The 22,594-nt window shown below is 40.2% G+C and overlaps 1 protein-coding gene across 8 annotated transcripts in view; it reads right to left on the reverse strand.

The window, feature by feature from the left end:
- cabin1 (calcineurin binding protein 1) overlaps window positions 1–22,594 on the reverse strand; it is a 52,187-nt gene that overhangs the window by 21,851 nt on the left and 7,742 nt on the right. For 3 of the 8 annotated variants that reach the window (XM_058390756.1, XM_058390757.1, XM_058390754.1), the window contains exons 18-32: window positions 22,437–22,590; window positions 21,685–21,797; window positions 21,439–21,591; window positions 19,333–19,539; window positions 18,506–18,651; window positions 18,073–18,334; window positions 17,825–17,989; window positions 17,456–17,545; window positions 17,171–17,346; window positions 16,378–16,598; window positions 14,617–14,661; window positions 14,455–14,526; window positions 12,130–12,306; window positions 10,961–11,307; window positions 7,756–7,869 (exon numbers count right to left, since the gene is read on the reverse strand). In XM_058390756.1, coding sequence (XP_058246739.1) covers window positions 7,756–7,869; window positions 10,961–11,307; window positions 12,130–12,306; window positions 14,455–14,526; window positions 14,617–14,661; window positions 16,378–16,598; window positions 17,171–17,346; window positions 17,456–17,545; window positions 17,825–17,989; window positions 18,073–18,334; window positions 18,506–18,651; window positions 19,333–19,539; window positions 21,439–21,591; window positions 21,685–21,797; window positions 22,437–22,590 — 2,442 coding nt within the window. The remainder of the gene's footprint in view (window positions 1–7,755; window positions 7,870–10,960; window positions 11,308–12,129; window positions 12,307–14,454; window positions 14,527–14,616; window positions 14,662–16,377; window positions 16,599–17,170; window positions 17,347–17,455; window positions 17,546–17,824; window positions 17,990–18,072; window positions 18,335–18,505; window positions 18,652–19,332; window positions 19,540–21,438; window positions 21,592–21,684; window positions 21,798–22,436; window positions 22,591–22,594) is intronic. The other 5 variants (XM_058390759.1, XM_058390761.1, XM_058390758.1 and 2 more) reach the window with 5 other exon arrangements.

Here is a 22,594-nt window from a genome sequence, read left to right on the forward strand (position 1 = left end):
TGAAAAGTATTCAGAAAACCCCAGAACCAAACATTTCCAAGGTCCTTCCTTTTTCAGGTGTTTTCTATGTTAGAAGACTTCCTGTGTTTCTCTGTCGCAGGTTTTGTCAAAAGCCTCACTGAACAGTGATGGATACTCATCAGTAATAAGAGCTGTTCTTAAAATGTTTATTTATATAATTTATAAAATAATAAACGACCATTATTAAAAATAAAACAAGAAGACTGCACTAATTAGCGATCATAGGAAAATGTAATTTAGTAAAAAAAAAAATATGGAAAATTGTCGGCATATAATTTACCAGTAAGATTTAATTAACAATTAAATCAATTAAATAATTAACAAATAATTTTTTGGGTGAATCCGATCAAAATGAGCTGCATTTTGCTACTTCAACCAATATTCTTTATTACTTTATATTTACTTTATATATATATATATATATATATATATATTAAAAAAAAATGAAAACGATAAAGCAACTTCGCAGCTTGTCTCTAGCACACCGTTAAAAATTTTTCCTCAATTAAATTTCACCTTAAACAGGTCAGTGTTTAGTTTTATTTTGCTATGTGCACCTTATTTGATTAAACACATTATTGATCATATACATTCATTCATTAAATTTATGCTTTGGATAATAATTGATTCCCAAATCAGAGTTCATGACGGTGAAGCTATACATCATTAATTGGTTTTGTCAGTTCTTGGCTACCTGGCTCCTATCCAGCAGGTTAACTGATTATTGAAGCAGCAACCGGTTACAGTTATAACTGAAAAAGAAAGAATCGTACTGAGGTTTTGCAAACACTGTACCCTGCAACTCGGAAAAAAAAGAGAAAAGGACAACAGTTTCCAACCGCACTAAAGAGGTAACCGTAGAAACAAACATTCACAGCTGCACATTTGGTTAGGGTTGCCAAATCCACAGCAACACCACATCCTCTGCATGCGCCACCGAGTTGTCAGAGCTGCATATAAAAGGTTCACATCGAATAAGAATAAGGACCGATAAGGACTGGTAAAGTAAAGAGTAAAACACGACAGGGTTCGGGCTCCTGGTTTCGCTGGTATCGTTTACATGTTTGACTAGAACTCAATTTCTTTAAGTAAGCAGACTGTTTTTGGTCACCAGGAACAAGTGGGCTGTTCTGAAACTTCATTAGACGTGAAAGTACTTGAGGTTTGACCAAAACATGTTTTAAAAAAAAAAAAAAAAAAAAATGACGACAGGACAAAATGAGCCAAGATGTTTTGATAAGTGTGTGGTGATGTGTGTGAATTTGTTGACCTAATCTCACTTGGATTCTCCCGCTCGGTTTCCTCCTGAGGGAAATCCTGACTTTTCTTGCACTTAAGAAAATGTAGGAGGATATAAGGAGGCAAACAAGGGTTTTTACAGATAAGCAATCCTGCCATCAGCTGCAACAGCAACCGAGACACATCCTGAGTGCTAAACCGCTGAGTGACCAAGCTAGCGATTCACCCGTCTTATTTGCACATTTCACATTCAGGCAAAATGTCTGGACTTTAGAATGATGCTGTTCATTGAGATTACTTCGTCCACTATCTAAGAGATTCCCAGAGACAGATTCCAGCTCTCCCTCAGGGATCCCCAGACTATCCCAAGCCGATTGTGAAATATAATCGCTCGAGTGGGTCAGTGGTCTTCCACAGGGTCTCTTGTCCAGTGGGACAGATTTGGAGAAGCAGTGGCTCTACTCAGAGGACTTCCTGTACTGCCAAGCTCCTCTCCCTGTTATGGAGCATAACCCTGCCGTGGAACCTCATTTCCAGCGTCTATTCTCAAACATATTCCATCTGTTTAGCCACACGTACACACTAGAATTTACTTACAGTAGAAAACAGTATATTATGTTCTATTTTTCTAGTTATGTACAGCCATTAATTCAAAAATAAAGTGTGCATGTAATAAATAATAACCACACAGGTTTGAGTTTCTACTGCGACAGACTGGATCACAGTTTGACTTATCAGTGCAAGAGCACACACACTGCGTTTTAATCAATTTCAAATAATCATCATTACAATTATTTAAGTGTTAGACGTGACACTGTTATAGTCCTGTTTTTCTGTCTTTTGGTTGAAAAATCAATCAATCAATCAACCATCTTTGGCAGCATCTCTAATAAATATAGTTACACAGACTGATGTTAGCTATATATTACCTGACTAATGCTAGCTAAGTCAAGCACACACCTATGGGTTTTTCCATAATAATAAAGTTAAAATGTTCACCGTTTACCTTGACAGAAGGTGAGGGGGCTGCATGAAGTGAGAAAATCAAGAGGAGAGATTACTAATGTGAAACTGAGGGAGGGAGGTGGGGCTTAAAGAGAGTCCGAGCGTCCAAAACACCTGTACGACTGTCAATCATTCCTAATTTTTAATTCATCTGGCATTTTTGAGTGAAGAGAAAACAAAGACTATCTATCCTTTCTATCCTTCTACTCCTTGTAGTAGCATACACCTGGGTTAAAATACAGATGTCCTATGCAAAATGCGTAAAGGTTGTCTTATGTATCGTAAAATTTGGGTTTCGAAGCTCATTGCTGCGTGAATGGAATTCCATCCATATTTTGTTTTGTGTTTTCTGTCACCCACCAAACAGATTACATGCCGTTTGGATGAAGTAGATGAGACTGAAGGAGGTGTGTTCCTGCTGAGGAAAAAAAAACAAAACAAAAAAGGTTTCTCCTCACTAAATTGCCAAAAAAAAAAAAAACACATCAGTCGTGCCTGTGTCTAATATGATCGATAGCTAGTGACAGAAAAATCGTTACACTCTTAAGAGCAGAGCAGAGGAGGCTCTCCTACCTCCCTGACTTCACCAAGTAAGCCCGAGCCTGCCGGGAATAATAAACTCCTCATTACACATACGCTCTATAAACTCACGGTCACTGAGGAAGTTGTCCGCAGGATACTTCGTTAACAGTCTATAAGCCGAAGTAGAAACCCGATGTTCTTGATAAGCTGTGAATGAGGTATGAGGTAAGAAACATCTTGACGCATGCCATTCCACACTTGTCAGAGGTATAGAAAGCGTTCAGAGCGAGATAGAGAAAGATGACTGACAGCTCTAAGCTCTCGAACAAAACCCTTAATGTACAAATGCACAGCTCTCCATTTCAATGCACTCTGGATAGAAGTATCTGTCAAGTGAATAAACGTAGTGTGTGTATATATGAATAAATGGAAAAGTCCATTAGAGTGTATCTTCATGCAATATTATGGAGCAGTGGAACTCGAGATCATCCAGTTTGTAAAAGGTCTTCAACAGCACAAGAGTTGAAGAAGAAAAACAAAAAAAACCGTGAATGCAAATGAGAAAACGGATAGACGGGGAAAGAGAGAAGGAAAGTGAGAGGGAAGGAGGGAGGGGGAGTGGGGGCACAGGGAAGGGAGAAGGTTCCCGGCTTTTCTGACTCATGCAGTTTTGGACTCCTTCGCTCCATTTGTGGTCATTACAGCTCTCTGAGCCTTGATGAGACGCAGAGGAGCGCGAGTGAGGAGCGCTAGTGAACTATCATCGCACGTTGTGTTTCTCTCTCACACACACACACACACACACACACACACACACACACACACACAACCCCCCCTCGTTTCCTCCCCTCATACATTTTTCACTTAAACCATGGAGTCTCTCTCCCTCTCTCCCTCTTTTCCTCACTTAATCTTTCCCTCTCTTTTTCTGTAACTCCTCCCCTGGGGTAATCCAACATCCAAAGGTACAGCGTAAAGAATTCCTTTCATGCAATCGGACTTCCACTTCTTCATGGCGAGAACAAACCGGGGAGTTCAAATGAAACACGGCAAAACTCACCATCACCGAGGAGAGGCTACTCTGCTCTCAATCCTGTTTGTGAACGCTCCGAGATTCTTTAAAAATCCTTTCCCGAAAGGTTCCGGTGATCCAAGCTTCTGAACATCCACTCTGCGTAGTGGACTTACGGCGACGAGCTGCACGCGCTCAAAAGCAACAGAAGGATTGGTGAACGAGTGCGTCTCAAACAGACACGCGCGCTGACGCCTCTAAGCCGCACTGCCATCGCAAAACAAAACGCCCACGCACACACACACACTCTGATCCCTGCCTTCTTCTGGGTTTACCTCTCTCTCTCTCTCTCTCTCTCTCACACTACTCCCCCTCCTCCTACTTTCTTTCTCTCCCTCTCTGTACACAAGCTGTGAGCCAGCCCCCTTACAAAGTATTGGCCAATCAAAGGGCTGGACTGATTCTCCAGTCCAGCATTCTCCGTCCACACACGCGACACACACAGAGATGGAGAGAAGAAGCAACAGGCAGCAGGAGAGAAAGAGTGTGTGTGTGTGAACAAGAATATGAGCTCGTTTCCTCTTTCTCTACTCTTATCTTGTGGTTCCACCCTGGTAACCGTGCACACACACACACACGGTTTCCCCATGTCCTGTTATTAAACAGGAAAAACCCTTGCTGAGATCAGTAAACAGAAGGCGTGTTTATTTTGTAAAATCATGCAAGTCGACAAAGTGCAAGGCTACAGGAAAACTCCCGTGTTTATCAGGCAAAGCTGTTAGGTATGCATGATGACAAGGAAGAAGAATTGCAACACATTTCCCCGTAGTGAGAAAACAACAGAAGACCTGTTTTACTCACAACACACTTGGATGACTGAGTGCAGCTGCAAATGATCGCAATTATTTTATGAATGGGGTATTTCTAAACAATAGTAATCATCATTTGCAGACTGCAGTGGTATAGAAAAAAAAATTGTTGCTGTTACAGGAAAATAATAAACTTGTTAACTTGTTAAGTGTTAACAGTAATTCTCCATCACACTACCCAGTCACTGGCTTATTTTCCTATAACAGCAGACATGCAAGTGATTTATTCCTTCTGTATTTCTGGATCTGGAACAACCTGGCATTTTAAATCACCTATGTTATTTTCCATGATTCACATTATCGCACTATTCAGCACGTTCCCATCCACTCTGCCCAGTTTGAGCAATAAATAAGTTCAACCATCACCTTCTACCATCAAAAGAGGACTGAGAAAAATTCACTTAAATTCTTACAAAAATTCCTATAAAGCTTCAGATGGAGAAATTAATTAAGAAAGAAAAAATTGTCCTGCAAAGCAACATTGCATTTTTTTGTTTTTCTGAAAGAACTTAAATCAGAGTAAATGAGTTGAGGCAGAAAGCCATGACACAATCATCTACTCTTCTATCCCAGTTTGGTCTTTGTTGGTTTGCCAAAACGGCAGCAGTGGTGGCGTGTGGTGGGTGGCCTCGCACTGGGGGTGTGTGTGGGTGGAAGCATATGTAAGCGCATATGAGCGAGTGTGAGCGTGAGAAGCTGTGTGTGTCCAGACCAACGGGTGCTGTCAGGAACTAAAGCAACGGCGACAGCCTGACCCATATTGTGTACACAGCTCTCTCTGCAAGTAGCACAGGCTTCAGAAAGGGAATGAGCGTGTGTGTGTGTGTGTGTGTGTGTGAGAGAGAGAGAGGGAATGTGAGAGAGATTCTGACAATTTAACCTATGGCCCTCCTTCGCTCAGGTTTCTCAGGTCAGGTCGCTCAGGTCAGATCTCAGAGCAAGCTTTAACCAACCCCAGACTACATTACCCGTCACATTTCACTATAATTCATTATTTTTTTACCCTGCTATACTATTTTACTGCTCATGCACCCTTGCTGTTTTCCTTTGAGGGAATCCCCAACTTCCTTGGACATCCCAGGGGTCAGCTTCAGGACCAGAAATGGTACATCCTAGCTCTACTAATAAACTTTTCAGTCAGAGATTTTTCACTTATGTACACAAACCTAATGCAATGGGCAAGCAACATCGCTGACAAGCAATTAGAAATCTCCTTGTCCTGATTGGCTCAGTGTTGATGGTCCACCTGCTCCGATTTATTCATTATGTGTGTGATAGATTTTATAAAGCATTAATAGCAGCAAAGTACATGCACAGGACACGTCTTGTTTTGTGTTATTTCTCGCTTCGAGGTTTTCTATAGTAACACGCTGTAATGTTCAGAGTCATCGGTGATGGTGGATGGGTGGGTGGAGACAGGGTTGGTCCTGGTAGCTAAGACAGGTGGACACGATGGGCAGCAGGTTAGCAGTGCCAGGCGGCCGCAGCTCTGCCGCCCAGAGAGGGCTAACGCCCTGCATGGCTCCAAAGCCCATCTATGCATAATGCTTCGGCCAACGTTAACACAGAGTGCTTCCTCAAAGCAATACACAGACTTGTTTAAAACACACACACAAAACCCACACACTTCAACTCACAGCAGTGCCATCTGTCAGCTTGGAGTGAGGTCTGTACATCCAGCCAGTTTTTCAGAAAGAAACAGACTTTCATTAATCTCTCTCTCTCTCTGTGTGTGTGTGTGTGTGTGTGGGGGGTAGAGTTGGGAACCTTACCACAATATCACAGTCAAATCAGACATTTACTACAAAACATATAAAAACAGACGTCCACTGCATTTATGGGCAATGATGCCAAACTGGCAGGCCAAACACCATAATGACTCATAATTAATAAATAATTGAATATAATTTCAATTTGTATACATACAGCATATACACACAACTGTGTGTGTGTGTGTATGCAGAATTCTCACACACATCTCATTATTTCGACTTGTTATTTTAAGTTATTATGTGTTCACTTCGTTTGTTAATTCGAGATGTCATTATTTTGATTTAATATCTCATTATTTCTCCTTTGCATTTTTATCGTCTTGACATAACTTGTTTAATCGTATGTCGTTACCACAAATTAATATCATTATCGCAAGATACAACTCATTATTTTGATTTAATATCTCATTAAATTGTATCAACCTCAACTTCATTATTCTGCCTTAGATGAATTATCCCATCATTCCAAGATAGTATGATGTTATTTTGACATCTGGTTATTTTAGTATTCCAACTTATCTTATTTCAGGAGAGCATGTCATTATTTTGACTTGTTCAGGATGTTTTCTCATTACTTCAAGATAATGCCGTTGCCTCAGGCTATTATCTTTGTTATTTCAATAAGTCATTATTCCAATATCTCACTATTTCAACTTCCGATTATTTTCCAGTTATCCCGTTTCATTTTAATCATTTCATTTCATTTCATTTCAGAATACGGAGTGACCTCAAAATATGTCTCAGTATTTCCAGACATGTCGTAATCTCTACTTAATAACTAGTTAATATATTCATGTTAACATCTCGCAATTTCGAGTCATTACTTATTTTTTAAGTTAAACATATTGTCTTCTTGGTTATTAGCCTACATTCATTTCGAAAAGGTCAAAATATCCACTCCAAAATTTTTCCTTGACCGTAGCTGAATGCATTTGAGTGAATTATTATAACACGTATATATATGTAAAAAAAATTAATTGAATTAAAATTGCGCCTAGCTTATGAACCACGAGAGAAACAGCATATGTAATAAGAATTGTAAGCTAATAGTTATAGTGTTTAATAATGTTATTGATCATATTTAACTCCTTAAAAAAGTAGGCAAAATAAATAAAATAATAAATTTTAATACACTTAATCAAGATTTTTTTCTTTTTAAATAAATGACCTTAAAATAAAGACATTTAATTATTGTGAAAATATCTAGAAGTCAAAATAGCAACTTCTACATATATAAATAAATTCCATGTTTTAAAACATCCGAATCCTTTTCCAAACTGCCGTACACACTGACCGTCAGGTGCAGGTTACTTACGTTGAACAAATTGGTTTTGTTTCTCTCGCAGAAAAGTCCTTGTGCAGGCATGTGCTTCAGCTGTTGCCATGGGACACTGCTCCCTAGCAACACATCCCTTGCCCATTGCAGATTCTGTAGAGACACAAAATATATTCGGGTTACTTAGTGCATGCTTTCACGGGTGATGGGGGGTGTGTGTGTGTGTGTGTGTGTGTGTGTGTGTGTGTGTGTGTGTGTGGGCTGATTGCATGTTCTCCGTCACATTGAATACAAACGGCTTCCGGGTGTGTAGAAAAACTTTGTGAACTGATTGTACGATTTTTATTTCTCAATCAAGTTTCTATTTACTCCTATGGAGTTTTGTAAACAATAACAATTTGTTTGTTGGCACACAAACACAGAACTAATAATACAGGCAAATTTGTTTGTTTATTCAGTGAAATATATATATATACACACACACATACATACATATCACTCATTGTGTAATATGTGCACTAACCAAACCAGCAACAAGCACATCTGCTAGCCCCGCCCCCAAACACCAATAGCTGTTGATGTTAACAAAAAGGAAAACATCTCACCGTTTCTGGTGCTAAAATGTTCTGGTGCAATACAGGTTTCAAATACACCCCCGCATCATCACAAACCACACAAGACAAGACAATTAAACCAGATAAACACCCCTTTTTTTCCCCAATTATATAAAATCATATTAGCCATGGTAGGATGAACAAATTTAAGGGTTGAATTAATTGCTCTTAATAATCTGTCAGAGTGACTGGAATATAATTGCTGAAATGAAAAATTAAAAAGCATCGTGGGATAGAGGTAAATATACTCTGTATCTGTTATATATAAAAAAAAAAAAATTGTGCACCTTATACACACAGATATTCATACGCTGTAACTAGAAGAATGAACGGACCAGATTTTTTGCTTATTAAGCACCAGATTCAGCAAAAAAAGCTTAACAGGAATTAACTAGAAAAACCACAGCTGCAAGCTTTGTTAGCTTTCGCCACATTCTGTGTGCACAAGTGCGTGTGCATGAGCGCGCACACACACATACAGCCCCAATGTCTTCGCATAATCACAGTTCATGGCAGCTTTATAGCTCCGATAGAACTGTGTATATTCACAGCAGTGCAGCTGATTACAGCCTTTTCTGCAATTCTCTCTCCGACTGTCTCGCTCACCCAGCAGCCATGGATACTTTAATAATCGCTGAGGCGGGTTTCTCTTTTAAGAGGACAATGGAGAGCTCTGGCTTTCCCCGAAGCTAACAGAGAGATGGCTTCTGGTGGCTTAAGGAAAGCCGCTATAACCTGCGACCACATAAAAGCTGCTAAATTGAAGCAAAAGCACCAAATCCTCTGGTCAAAGAGAGAAGAAAAGTTGAGAACATGCCACATGTTAACCGCAGATGAAAAATGAGAGCCGGGGGAAGCCCCTGGTTTGTCCCCTGCTTCAGGTGGCCACATAGAATGATCGCAACGTGTGGGATTTCCCTATCTATAGCAACTTCCTGTCATGCTGAACAAAGCATAATCTAAGAGAGTGTGCATAACATCCTGTGCTCACATTGGCAATGGGTGAGAAAGAACATGGTATCAATGCAGACTCATGCTGTCCAGCTTATGTTACCACTCTTGCCAACTGGCACAGACACCCTAATACACACACACACCTTGCTCCAAATTAGCCCATTATGGCCATCATAACCAATAATAACAATATTTAATGTACTATCGAGGTCAGCATCCTCTGGCAATGTGTTTCCACATGCTGAAATATTCACTATTACTGAGAGGGGCAGACAATTAATGGATTAACAAGTCCTCCTGGCAAGTGGACGTTGGTCAGTCCTATGTTTCGTTTGTCTGGCAATATAAATGACTAGGCTAACTAAAGCTGTGAGCTGTATTGGTTTTCACCCACATCACAAATAAAAACATTTAAGTATGGCTAGTGTACTCACTTTCCCTTAACATGTTTAACTACAGGGTGACATATCGTGTGTGTGTGTGTTGTGCTAGCCGAAGAGTTATAGGCTGCAAAACACTGGCGTTTTACTTTAGATTTATAAGGCAGCTAAAAGAGATTCGTTTGTGGGTCTATCTATCTACAACACATGGCATTTCTGCACTTTAGCAGATTACATGCACATCAACATTCACAGCATGATTGATTCACTTCACGTGGTCGTGTTAATTCTAAATCAATGGGCTAAAGTTTATCGCTCTGGCACTTTCAGGTTGGTTGTTTTGGTCCCCGCCCGAGTCGTGATTGTGCAAAACACACCACGGGGAAAAACACACCGAGGGTGTGACATGAAAGCATACGAGCAAGCATCCGATAGTAAAATGTCTATGTCCGACAAATTATTTGAGTTTTCACCACTGCATTTCTACCTTTTTGATTGACATTTCTTTGCAAGCGGTCTATTATCAGGACTATCAGGGGCAGGTTTGGTGCAGCTTGCTCAGAGAACAGTTTAAAGGATGAATGAAATGCGAGTTTATGATACTATTATTTGGCAGAAAGGTGCCGTTTGGGAATATATGAAACCCAGGTTGTTCGTCTTGGTGCAAAATCTATTTAAGTCTTGGCTCTGAAAGTTGCTGAAAGTGTCCACCAAAGCATGGACATGTCTGCTTTGACTAGAGTCTTACTAGACATGAGACAGGTGCACATGACAACAACATCACTCAGGCTGTGTCTTGGTATAAATTGAGTAAATAAACTGTATGGACTACTGCATTCTCGTGTGTGCATGTTAATACACGTGTCTCTCCTTGTATGATTTATGTTGTGTGTTGCTACTACAAAAATGATAATGTATTAGAAAAAGTGTGCACTATAAAAAGCTCATGAAAACTACTACAGATACAGAATTAGAGCACTACATTGTCAGAGCTGCTGTTGTAAAAAATTAACCAGGAAACTGAGCAGCTCAGAATGAAGAATTCAGCAGTGCTAGCTGTGAGACAGACTGTGTGGTATATTGCCTGTTTTTAACAATTTTTTTAGAAGCTGACTAATTTTCAGGTTTCAAAGAAAATGTGTACATGCTTAGTCACTTTCATTTTCGTGTATTGGTTTCCAGGAACTTGTCTCTTCTAGTTTTTCAGAGGACCGCCATGTGTAGTTAAGTGTTATATAGGTGTGTCAGTAAAACCAGCCTATGTTTTATATAAATGTGTGTGTGTGTGTGTTTCACCTTGTGCGTCTTGCTGCAGGCATACAGGTGTGCGAGTCTGTACAGGCTTTTATAGTGCTGGGGAAAGCGGTTGAGGCACAGAAACAGTGCTCTCACACACATCTCCACCAGCACCTTCCTTTGCTCCACCCGGCCTGTCGGCAGACACCTGGGCACCTCCAGCAGCTCGGGTGGTGTGGGCGGCTCGGGCCGGCGAGGGGCGGAGCGAAGCAGTGTGGTCGGTGCCTGGGTGGGCGTGTCCGGGGCAGGGGGTTTGGAGATGAGTATTTCGGGAGAAGTGACAGAGAGAGTGGTGTCGGAGGACTCCTGGGAGAGAGTGGTGGAACTGACGTCTACGTGCTTCTCCTCTGAGAAAAAAACAAAAGCAGAAAAGATCCAATTTAATAAAATTTTCCTTTTCCAATTATTACTATATTAAACACCATCATTTAAAACTAGGTCATCAATTGTGTCTCACTGTCTGCTCATCATTTGCTTAGTTAGTTTTAACTTCATATGTCATTCAAATGGTTTATAATTACCATCATTTGACAGTGACTCATTTATTCAATTATAGTCCTTTAAGTACTTAAATAAGAAAAAAATAAGAACACACCAGCAGCCTGACCATTCAGGGCTAATAAAGCTTGCAGTGTTTTATTCCTGAATGCCTGGTGGTTTAGTGATTCAGACAGTTCATCAATACATCTATTAACCAGAAGTAAAGGAGCTAAAAAGTTTACAAGATTATTTTATCTTATGAGTTAACATGTTGTCTTACGCCACATTATCAGTTCAAACAGCACGTCTCAGACGGCAAAGTTTATATTAATACGTTATTGTTTCCTGTATTGTTATAATTCAGTATTGTTTATTTTTCCACAATAACAAACCCCTAAGTGTTTTATAATATATATTTATGTACCATGTATGTTTGAAATGATAAGTGTAGACTTTCTGGATGGGGTGGAGCTAAATCTGATCCAACTCCTCCCCTGACCATTCACCTTAACCCACACACCGTCATATAACATGAAATACATTAGAAATTCTTATCCAGCCTGAAACACAGAGTTGCCTCCATCACATGGACTTCTGGCTCGACTAAAAGTGAATGCTGAAAAGACTTACCTGAAACAAAGTACATACACTCAGCCTCTACATATATAAAGTGACACTAAAGGCACTACCTGGTTCTTCCACTGCAGCTGCTTTGTCTTTCATAAGCGTGTTTGTGTCTTCAGAAAATGACTGACATTTCCCAGAATCCAGCTTGTGGGTGCTGTCCTGAGAGCTGGTGGGGTCCAAGAACACGTCCTGCAGGGAGCTGGAGTCCGACAACACTGCCACACTGTCCTGACTTTGCTCTGATGATTGAAAACACACATACAGACACAAGAAAATGCACCATGAGGTCTGCTTTAAAGTTCAATCGAAGAGAAATCCCAAGTGCCAAGTGCACTGTTTTAAAACAAGAACCCCACAATTTAACACCGAAATCCCAAGATTCACCCACAGATTATAAGATCAGTCTGAAGAGAAATTTTTTACTAACTTAATTCCAGGGCTAGACTTAATCTGAGTCCCAGAAAGCCATGCTGATGAGCTGCAATCACGTAGATTGTGGATTAGAGATGAAAAGTTTGTGGATGATTTCTTGAAATGCCAACATTGGTGTTATGAGACAGATTTTTTTTTTTTTTTTGGTTAAACGAAGCAAGAGCATAGTTCACAAAGCATGGAAGGATTGCTGGTCTCTCACATGAAGTGTGCCACTGTATTTCTTGCAAAAAAGAAAAAAAAAGAAAAAAAGAAGCCATTTTTATTTTCCTCTCAATAAAATGTGCAGGAAAGCTCTTTCACATGCTGAGAAACTGAGAAAGTCAACTGGATCCGGAGGGTGGGTGTTGGCAGCAGTGGTACCAAACTGTCAGCAAACATTTTAGCTCAGAATGCCAATGTACTGGCTAACTCAGCATGGGGTAGGACAAAAAAAAAAAAAAAAAAAATCCTTCAGCAAAAAAAGAGGCTTGCATTAACAGTAGCACACGAGATAGGTTTGGTAGAACCAATTAAAAAGTACAAAAAAAAAAGTTTTTTGAGTGACTGGTGAAATAGTACAGACAATATTCCAGTTTGCACACACACACACACACACACACACACACACACACACACACACACACACACAGAGAGCAACTGCAGTTGTACAATGAAGCAGAATACAGCTGCTGAATGCTAAAATGTTATTTAGTAGTGTATTGATTAAGTAAGACAGTAGAGCAGTGGCAGAGAACCGACTTCACATTTCATCCAAACATAAAATATCTGATAGGGGATTATATGAATCCAAAACCAACAAATAGTGCACTGTAAAAAGATATAGAGATTAGTTCTTTAGAGGTCAGGGCTTGAACCATGTTCCAAGATTTATTTAAGAGTTTACTAACTTTTCTTCCACATAATGGTCTGTTTCCTACTATTGACAAAGCCATTCAACTACCTGGCATCTCTACTCATGAGGGCTTATAAGCTCTCTCATTTCCTCATTGGTAGGCTCTGCTCAAACAGATCAGATCAATCGTGCTAGTCATTTCGGAGATCACTAACTAGTTGAGCTGAGTCTCTGCTGTAACTCGGTCAATGGTTATATGGCATTATGGCACGACGAACCCAAGGTTTTCACTCCTATTTCCTTATCGGATTTCTCATTTGTATTACAGGTCACTGGAAAATGGTGCATGAGAAAATTAGCTTCATGGGGTTTTTTTTGTAGCTATGTTTGAGATACATGAGGTACAAAATTGCTATTTTTTTCCACCACTAATGGCAGTGTGACCGCTAATATCTCAGAGTAATAATAATACAGCATCAACCAAAAAATTAGCATCAGAACCTACGTATCTAATGAGTGTTAGGCCTTCTGTCAACACCGAGATGGCGTTTTTAGTCAACGAAAACACTCTCCAAAGTGGATAGATTTGAAATTGCTGTTTCCGCGTCAGTGTGGACTGTGAAAACGGAGGCTTTCGTAAACAACGATGCACTTTTAGTCATGTGACCAGTTCAGCTAATTTCCTCGACATATTGCTGCCGGAAGGTAAATAAACGGCAGGCAGAAATGACGCAGGTCAAAATGTCTTACGTTTTACTCACACGCAGTACAGGGACATAAACGTTTTCAGACGTTTCACTGTGGATGACCAACTTTTGGGAAACGACTGAAAGCGATAATGTTACCGCAGATCGTTTTTAGACGCTCAAATTTATTCGTATTAGTGTAGACTTAGCTTTAGTGTGGAGTGTTCCTTTCCAGATTTATACAATGTCTATTTATTAAGTGCACTGTTTGCCGTAAAGCCGTTTGCGTCAGGCAGTGACTACGTGTTAGGTGACAAGCTGTCACTCCTTGAATGGAAGTATAACTTTGTACAGTGGTTCTCTGCCATAGCCCTAAAAAAGTGCCAAGTTTAGATAGGGCTTTTGGACTGGAGGGAGGTGTCTGTAGTTTATACCATACGCAGGTCCTGCTCGCAAAGAAGGTGCACACCCAGACCCGCAGTAATCATGGTCGTGAAAGAGGTTTGCTGCGGAGGAGACCATGGCTTTAGAAGACAGTCAAAAAAAAAAAAAAAAAAAAGGATCTCATCTCGGAGCATTCAGAGTTTTGGCTTTACCTGAGGGTAGGTGTGAGATCTGACGTGTTTTATTCCTGTACAGGGCTGAAGAAAAAGTTTTTTTTTAGATTTCCATCGGAGACACCAGAAGTACTTAAGCCAATTTACTTTACGAAGAATTGATATACAGGTGAGCCCAGTACAGCAGTACAGTTCAAAACCCCACTCAACAGCATCTGGCAACCATTTCTTAACCCAAACATACACATATCATTTTTTCCAACCTCCTTCCCAGTGCAAGTGAGCCACAGAAAAACAAACAAACAAACAAACACAGTTGTCATTTAGCACAAACAGCCAAGCAGAGTGCATTGTGGGATGTTAAAGAAAAGTTTTCGTTTATAGACCCGAGTGCTAATTCCTCATCCCATCATGCATCGATTTTGAAAGCGGCAAGTGCGAAGCAGACCAGAGGCAGGCAGAGAGGGAGCAGGCAGGTAGGCAGCAGGGAGGAAGGGAGCCTGAGTAGGCTGCAGGAAATAATGGGAACATGGCGACAAAGTCACAGGGGCCACATGTTTAGAGCACAAACTTACTTGACTGGTGTCATTGAGGTTTTCCCCCTCCTTATTATAAATGAATGTAATATTTCACAAAACACCCGACTCTGTGCCTAGGGTTAAGGATGAAAATATTAAATGGTGGTAATTTCTTCTTATTAATTTTTTAAGAAAAATGTGCTCAGCATATAAAGCATGTTCTTACTTGCCTGAGGAACCACACAAAGAGAATAAATAAATGCACAGGGGTTCCACTCAAACTGTGTAAATGCTGAATATACAGCTTGAATTAAAAGCTGTGATCAAAACAATTATTTTAAAGCAACCGACTGAGGCAACGCATTTAATCAAAAGTGCAATAAACTAGCTTCCAGATCTATTTTTCAGCCTCTAACGTGAATAGAGCATTCCAAGGAGACAAGCTCACCGAGTTAACATCAGACCAGTAACTGGGTCAAGCCTGACAACTGACACAGATTCAGGAGCACCGCCTGTGTTTAACCAAAAACGGGCGGTGTACTTTTCCATTAATTCTTTATTCAAAGCACAAAAACAGGGAAAAATCCCTGAAAATTACCCAGGTTAAAACGGTAACCTGAAAATGCGACTGAATAAAAACATTTACTGTTTGATTTTTCTAAAGGTTCTTTCATCTTTGCTCTCTATTTTTCCAGCCTCAAATAAAGATATAAACATTGTGCACTGTGCACATCATGGGACATGCTGAGACTTGCATTTAGAGAAAAATATTAGTGTACGATTACTAAAAACTATGTGTGCTCCTGTCGTGTGTCTTAAACCGAAAAATGAAAGTTTAGGCTTGATATTGGTGAACAGCCTGAAAATAGCTAAAACAGACTGCTTGTTATGAATGTTTTTTTTCTGAACTTACTGGATTCTCATGAATACCAAATGTCTTGTTAAAATGCTTCTGTGAATGATTTATAAATTAGTTCATACTTCTCCAAACTGCCTCAGCTTACTAAGCCTTACTCATCATTTTACTTCCCTCAACTCCTTTTCTCACTAACAACATACAGTAACCAATCTATACAGTGGACCCTGCCAGCTTTGTCACTCATGTTCCCATGATCCTCAGCGTGCAGATGGTAAGAGCAGGGGTGGGAGGAGTCGTTGTTATAAACCCAAGCCCACTGGCTGAACCCCACAGTGAGGATTAGCCGTCATTATTGTGCTAATGGTCACCCCCAGGTGAGTGAGTGTGTGAGTGAATATAAACTCCAGGCCAGGTGTACTGTACCGTCCTGCAGCTGCCCCTGCCTCTGCTGCAGCTTTTTACGTTTGGCGTAATCGTGGTCGAGCGGAGTGACCGCGCACGGGGGGGAAGTCACACCTGCCGGACCGTCGCTGGGCAACAACGTCACCGTGGGCACAGCTGTCGCTGTAGAGTTTGCCGCTGCCAACGCCGTCACCGCTGAGGAGGAGTGCGAGTCTTCATCGTTCAAAGAAGGAGGTTTTTCCCTGAAAAATGATAAAAAAATAAAAATAAAAAAAAACACTCATTGCATTGTCTGCAGCTATAATTATGAAAAATTATCATAAATGTTATAAATGATTAGGAGTCGGTGTCTCTAGGCAGCTCAAGTGTCTTTTTTATTTGAAATAGAGGAGACTTATTAATTGACTGGTTGATGAAAAGACATTAAGCATAATATAGGCGTGCTGCAAGAAAAAATTATTAAAAAATAAATGTAGTAAGTAAACAGAAATTATAGAAGTTGATTGAAGTCGATTCAACACAACAAAAATGATTCATACTGAATTTATCACGTGAGTGTTTTAGTGAGAGGCACAATGGATGAATTTGTCGGACTGCAACTGAACAAATTAGAAAATTTTGGTAAGGAAGTCTTCTAATGATTGAGAGGATTGATGTTTTGGTCAGACTGACCAATTGAGCCATTGATAAATTTCAGTAATATTCGAATGTAGTTAATGACCTTAATTTAGAGTTCTGCAGTAGTAACACTATTAAATAAATAGCCTGTACATCACTGGGTAGCAACATAAACACACATGACGTTCTGACGTACTTGTCGCTTGTTTTAGGAATGCTCTTCTCCTCTCCGCGAGCAAAAGGTCCAACCGCAGCATCAGCAAGCATGTTAAAGAAAAGCTCGTAGTCCAGATGGTCCTTCTGCCCCGATTCTTCCTTGCCACCTTCTTCCTCTAACAGCTTCAGAATAGTGGCAGCTGTACGGTAGAAAAGCTGTGACAGAGGAGACAGATGAGAGGCACAAATTAAAATACTGTACAGACATTTAAAACAAACAAACAAATAAATAAATAAATGAAAAAAGAAAAAAGAAATGACTTACTTCTAGTGCCTCCATGGCCAGATCAGGTGGGTTGTGGTAGTGGATCTTTCGGGGATATCGAGCAGCTTCCTCATGGAGAAAATAAGCAGACTGGTGTAGGGGAGAAAGAAAGAAACATGCAAAAATGTAGCAGGACAAAGGAAAAACTTGTATATTACTGAACAGTTACTAAAATAGCAATTTAACAATCTATATGCTATCTAAATTTAGTCTTTAGAATTTTTGGATTTACATCAAATGTTCTCTGCATACTAAGATTTTCTTGTTCTGTATTAACTGTGTAAGCCCAGGTTTAATTTTGGATAAGTAGTAAATTTTTGCTGAACTTTTATTGAACAAGTGGCACTGAACAGGAGATTGATAGTTCACCTGTTTATAGAGCCGTAAATAGTCTTTCGATGGTAACTTGCGTTTCTCAGAGATCTTGCCAAGCATGTAGTGTATGAGCCACTCTTCCTCATCTCCTCCACATGTGGATGCACTCTTGAAGCAATCATATGCTGTCTCCAGCATCGAATCCTTACGTTCCTCCATCTGCACGCACACAGTAATTATTCTGCTGCCTAAATACAGTGTTATGTGTAAAGTGGGAGTAATACATTCAACACCATACACACCAATTTGATGAGATCAGGTGGCATCTCGTTCTTCCACTGTTTGAGCTGTCTGGAAGCAAAGGAGTGCAGGGCGTAGGACATGGTGCCGTATTCGATCCAGAGGCTCAGGTTGGAGCTGTCGATTTCCAGTGCCCGCTTAAAGCATGTCAGCACAGCGAGTGAGTGCTTCCACACGGGACCATCACTCTTCAGTTCGTTCGAGTTCAGCTTGTCCTGGATGCGAGTGGCCCGTGCCAAAGCCATCCCGGCCCAGGAGTCGAACCTGGTACATAATATAGGCATGGTTCACACTTGTGACTCTGGGATTGCATGAAACTCAAGTAGGATTTCACTAACATGGAGAACATGAATGGAATCAAAGCACTAATAGAGGGAATGGGATTTCTAATATAAATATGGAGATTTCAGGTTTGCAAACATTTACTAAATATACCTGTTGGGGCACACACAGATGTCATGCATATAAAATTTAATAGCTTTGGCTTGCTCTTTGTTCTTAAAGTGGTAGTCAGCCAACAGGTAGTACAGCTCATTGACCAGAGGGGGAGCTGGGGGAGTTCCTTCTGGGAGTGAAGGCACCTGGGTCACGAACACAAAAGGCATAGAAACAGACAGATAAAATCAACTGGGTCTTATGGTTTGGTTGTGACAAATACCACCTTTTATGACATACAGAGAACTTTTATATTAAACCTTCAGAAAGTGTAAAGTTTAAGTGTACTAATAATACAAAATGGCTACATCCTCCTGTCCATTTCTTTATTATTTTTAATATTATAGTCAGTTATGGTTATTGATAAACTTTAGAGCACAGTTGCTCAGTCTGCATCATGTGATCAATCAACATACATACATATATATATATATATATATAGGAACTTGATCTTATTAAGATTTCATTAGGCTCCATATAAATTACCAAGTAAACAGACAGAAAGAAAATGAGGCAAATTAAAGTCCATTAATGCCATTTGTGTTGTCAAATTACTTACATTATCAACTCATTAGAATGGAAGTGCTGGGAATACAGTCATCTCAAAAATGATGAAAATCAAGCAAAAATTCAAGCTATTCTACATCTGTGTGTTGACTAGCAAACAATAGCTAGCCATCTTGCTTTAATGCCCTCTTCATCAAGACATTACAGTCTTGATTCTTTAAGCCAATTTGGATGCAGACTAAAGAAAAACCCATCAGTAGAAGCCTAGCAGGCAGATTCGTTGCCCACACAGGACTGAAAGAGTAGTTATGGATCCAGACCTTGAGTGCTCCTCCCTCTATGTAGGATGACACTTCGTCGATGGAAAGCGTAGGCGAGTCGGAACAAGGGATGATTCCGGAAAGCCTTCTCAGCAGGTTGGCCAGATCCGCAGACACCGTGCTCGTCTTATAGCTGTCAAATTCTGGCAGGGTCTTGGGCTTGAAGTACTCAAACATGAAGAGCGCATCGTTCCACTGCAGCTCCACCTGACAGAGACAAGCAAAGAGAGAAGATGTATAAAATAAATGCTTTGTGATGTACAAGGGGAACTTGAGCTACCAGCATTTTCACACTTGCACTTATATTTTTAATTACCTAGAATTGCATAAATCCAACGGAAAAACTCAATTTAAATCCCAATTAAGTGCATTTTATTTAGAAGTATGAATTGAAAATGAACTGCATCAGTATCAGGATTAGTATCTGATGCTGAGCACAAGGGTATAATAATGAGGATACAGTGACAGCTGTGCAATTATTCGCAAGATGTGTGGGTTTCGTTAACTTTTGTACACAATCAAATCTATGCAGTGACAAAATGTGGAATTATTTAATCATCAGAGAACAGAAGACATTGCAATATCTGCTGGCTTTTACTGGATGGATCTCCCTACCCTCTTGTAATCTTCAGCCCGGTATACTATAGAGTTTGAGAGCCTGAGGTTGCTTATTTTCCAATAGCAGCACGTCACAAATCGTTGCATTCCTTTTATATTACAGCAATTAGGTGTCAATTACCATTTTTCCAAATCTTTCCAACTGTGGTGTAAGGGAGGAGAAAGAGGGACTGCAAATTAAATATAATGTGAATCACGAGTTGCTTGACATTCCTCACTATTTTAATTACAAAACGATTACGCTATGAGTCAGAAAACAGTGGTATTGTCCTCTGATGCTCTTGTTATTGAATGCATGCAGGGCATTCCCCTCGAAGAACAGCAGCAAATAGCAAGGGTGTGTACGCATGTGGTCACAAGAGAATCAATCGCTTTATTAGTGCAGTGCCTGCCTACTGCAGACCTCATGCCACCCAGCTGCCTAATTAGCTCTGGGAAAACACTCGTAAACTCATTAAGTAACAAAGCTCACAAAGGAGCCAAGGGGAGAAGGTAATCAAGCAGAGAGAGAGGGGAGCTGCAACTCAAGCAGGAGATACTGAATCAAAATGCAGAGCATTCAAAGCCACTGTAGAGAAAAGAGCTACGGTTAAACGTAAGTGTAATGAGGCTATGTAGCTTTGAGATGTGTTGTATAACGATAATTTTCTTTACAGATGCTTGTATGTCTGATTCATGGTGCTCCTACAGTTATTGTACTCTGTGCGCATGCACCCGTGCCTGAAAGTAGTTTATTTGGGTATGCTGGGTATGAGCGAGGTTGGTGTGGAGGAACTTGACTGGCCTGCACAGAGTCCTGACCTCAATCTGATAGAACACCTTTGGGATGAATTACAGCGGACGAACCTTCTAGTCCAACATCAGTGCCTGACCTCACAAATGCGCTTCTAGAGGAAAGGTCAAAAATTCCCATAAACACACTTCTAAACATTGTGGAAAGGCTTCCCAGAAGAGTTGAAGCTGTTATAGCTGCAAAGGGCGGGACAACTCCATATTAAAGCATGAAATTGTCCAGAATGCTTTCACTGGAGCTAAGAGACCAAGCCCAATCCCTGAAAAACACCTAAGTTCAATACTATGGAGTGGTGTCCCAAAAACCTTTGGCTATATAGAGTAGTTCTAGCATTTTAAAGTGTAGTTACCCCAAAATAAAAAGTGAGAAAACTTATTACACTAAAGATTACATTTCAACTGTGGCAGCATTGTTGACATTTTGACAGCCGGTATCTGAATAAATCTGCATTAATCTGAATTAATCTGCTATATCCGTTTCACTACAGCATGTAGCTATTCAAGGTAGGTGGAAACCATGCATAACTAGAAAGGTTTTAGACATGTTTAAGCAGACTGACTATTTTTAGTGCAGTGTCTCCTTACCTGATTTTTGCAGAAAGATTTTTGAAACATGATATAGGCAGAAAAAAAAAAAAAAAAAAATCACAGGCTCTTCGAACAGATTTTCCAAACGGACACACAGAAATAGACTACCTGTGGTGCAGAGTGCTCCTCCAGGTGGCGTGTTTTGCTCTTCTTGCTTGGGTAGGAGTACAGGCAGTAGAAACACTGCTCCAGTGCCATCTCCAGATCCTCCTTATAAGGCAGTGCATCTGCTTCAGACAGCTTCTGCTGCAGTACGTGGACCTGCGACACACAAACACGGAAACGAACATTGGAAAGTTTGTTAAGCTGGGTGTAGAAGGTATGTGGTGATATTCTGAATGTCTTCAGACTCACGAAAAACTTGAGGAGAACGCCGTCAGAGTTGCAGCACCAGGAGCGGCGGCCCAGGTACTCATGGGCTGTGTTTAACAACATCAGAGACGGGGGCAACAGGGAATTGTCATCGTCTAAAGGACGACAAATGCATATCACAATGCTGAGGAAGCACAGATGTTGTCGATGCCTTAACTGTGTGCCCTGTGTAGGTGTACATTTGAAATGTTTGTTTTTTTCTTTACATATAGAGTATAATTTATACCCTTTTCATTTTAACAATACTTTATGGATGTGAGATGTGGAAAAAAATCAGGAGAAGTAGGCACAGAATCTCAGACTGCCAGTTAGCAAAACAAACCGATTAAATGATCAATCAGCCAGCACAATACAATCAGGACAATTGAGTCTAATTGGGTGAGAAATGAGTCATTTGGCTAAAAGAAACAACAGCCTGCTAACAAAAGTATGGCTCCATGCATTAGGGAAGTTAAAAATATAATGTTTTAAAAATGAACTACAAAACTAAAAGATTACACTTCCTGTCACTGGTTGCGGGTTTTTAATTATTTAATTTTATATATATATATATATATATATATATATATATATATATATATCTAGCAGCAAACAAGGTATACTCAACACTATAGCTTCTACTCAAGATTTCAGTTGATTCTGACCACTTACTGCCAGGATAAGTTGAATCAATGAGCTGTATATGCATGCAATGTATGTAAATTTCCCCAAACAGTGTGATCCATTAAATATACCATCATCATCGTCATCAGCTTGGTGCTGGCGGAGTGTGCAGTCAAGCTCGGCCTCGTCTAGCTTAAGCAGGTGATAGAGCAGCATCCATGGCAACATGGAGGAAAAGTGAGGCTCCTTAGGGTCATCAGGCAACACCATGCTGCAGGCTATGAGCTAG

This window comes from Hemibagrus wyckioides, linkage group LG05 (assembly GCF_019097595.1).
Source record: "Hemibagrus wyckioides isolate EC202008001 linkage group LG05, SWU_Hwy_1.0, whole genome shotgun sequence".
NCBI lineage: Eukaryota > Metazoa > Chordata > Actinopteri > Siluriformes > Bagridae > Hemibagrus > Hemibagrus wyckioides.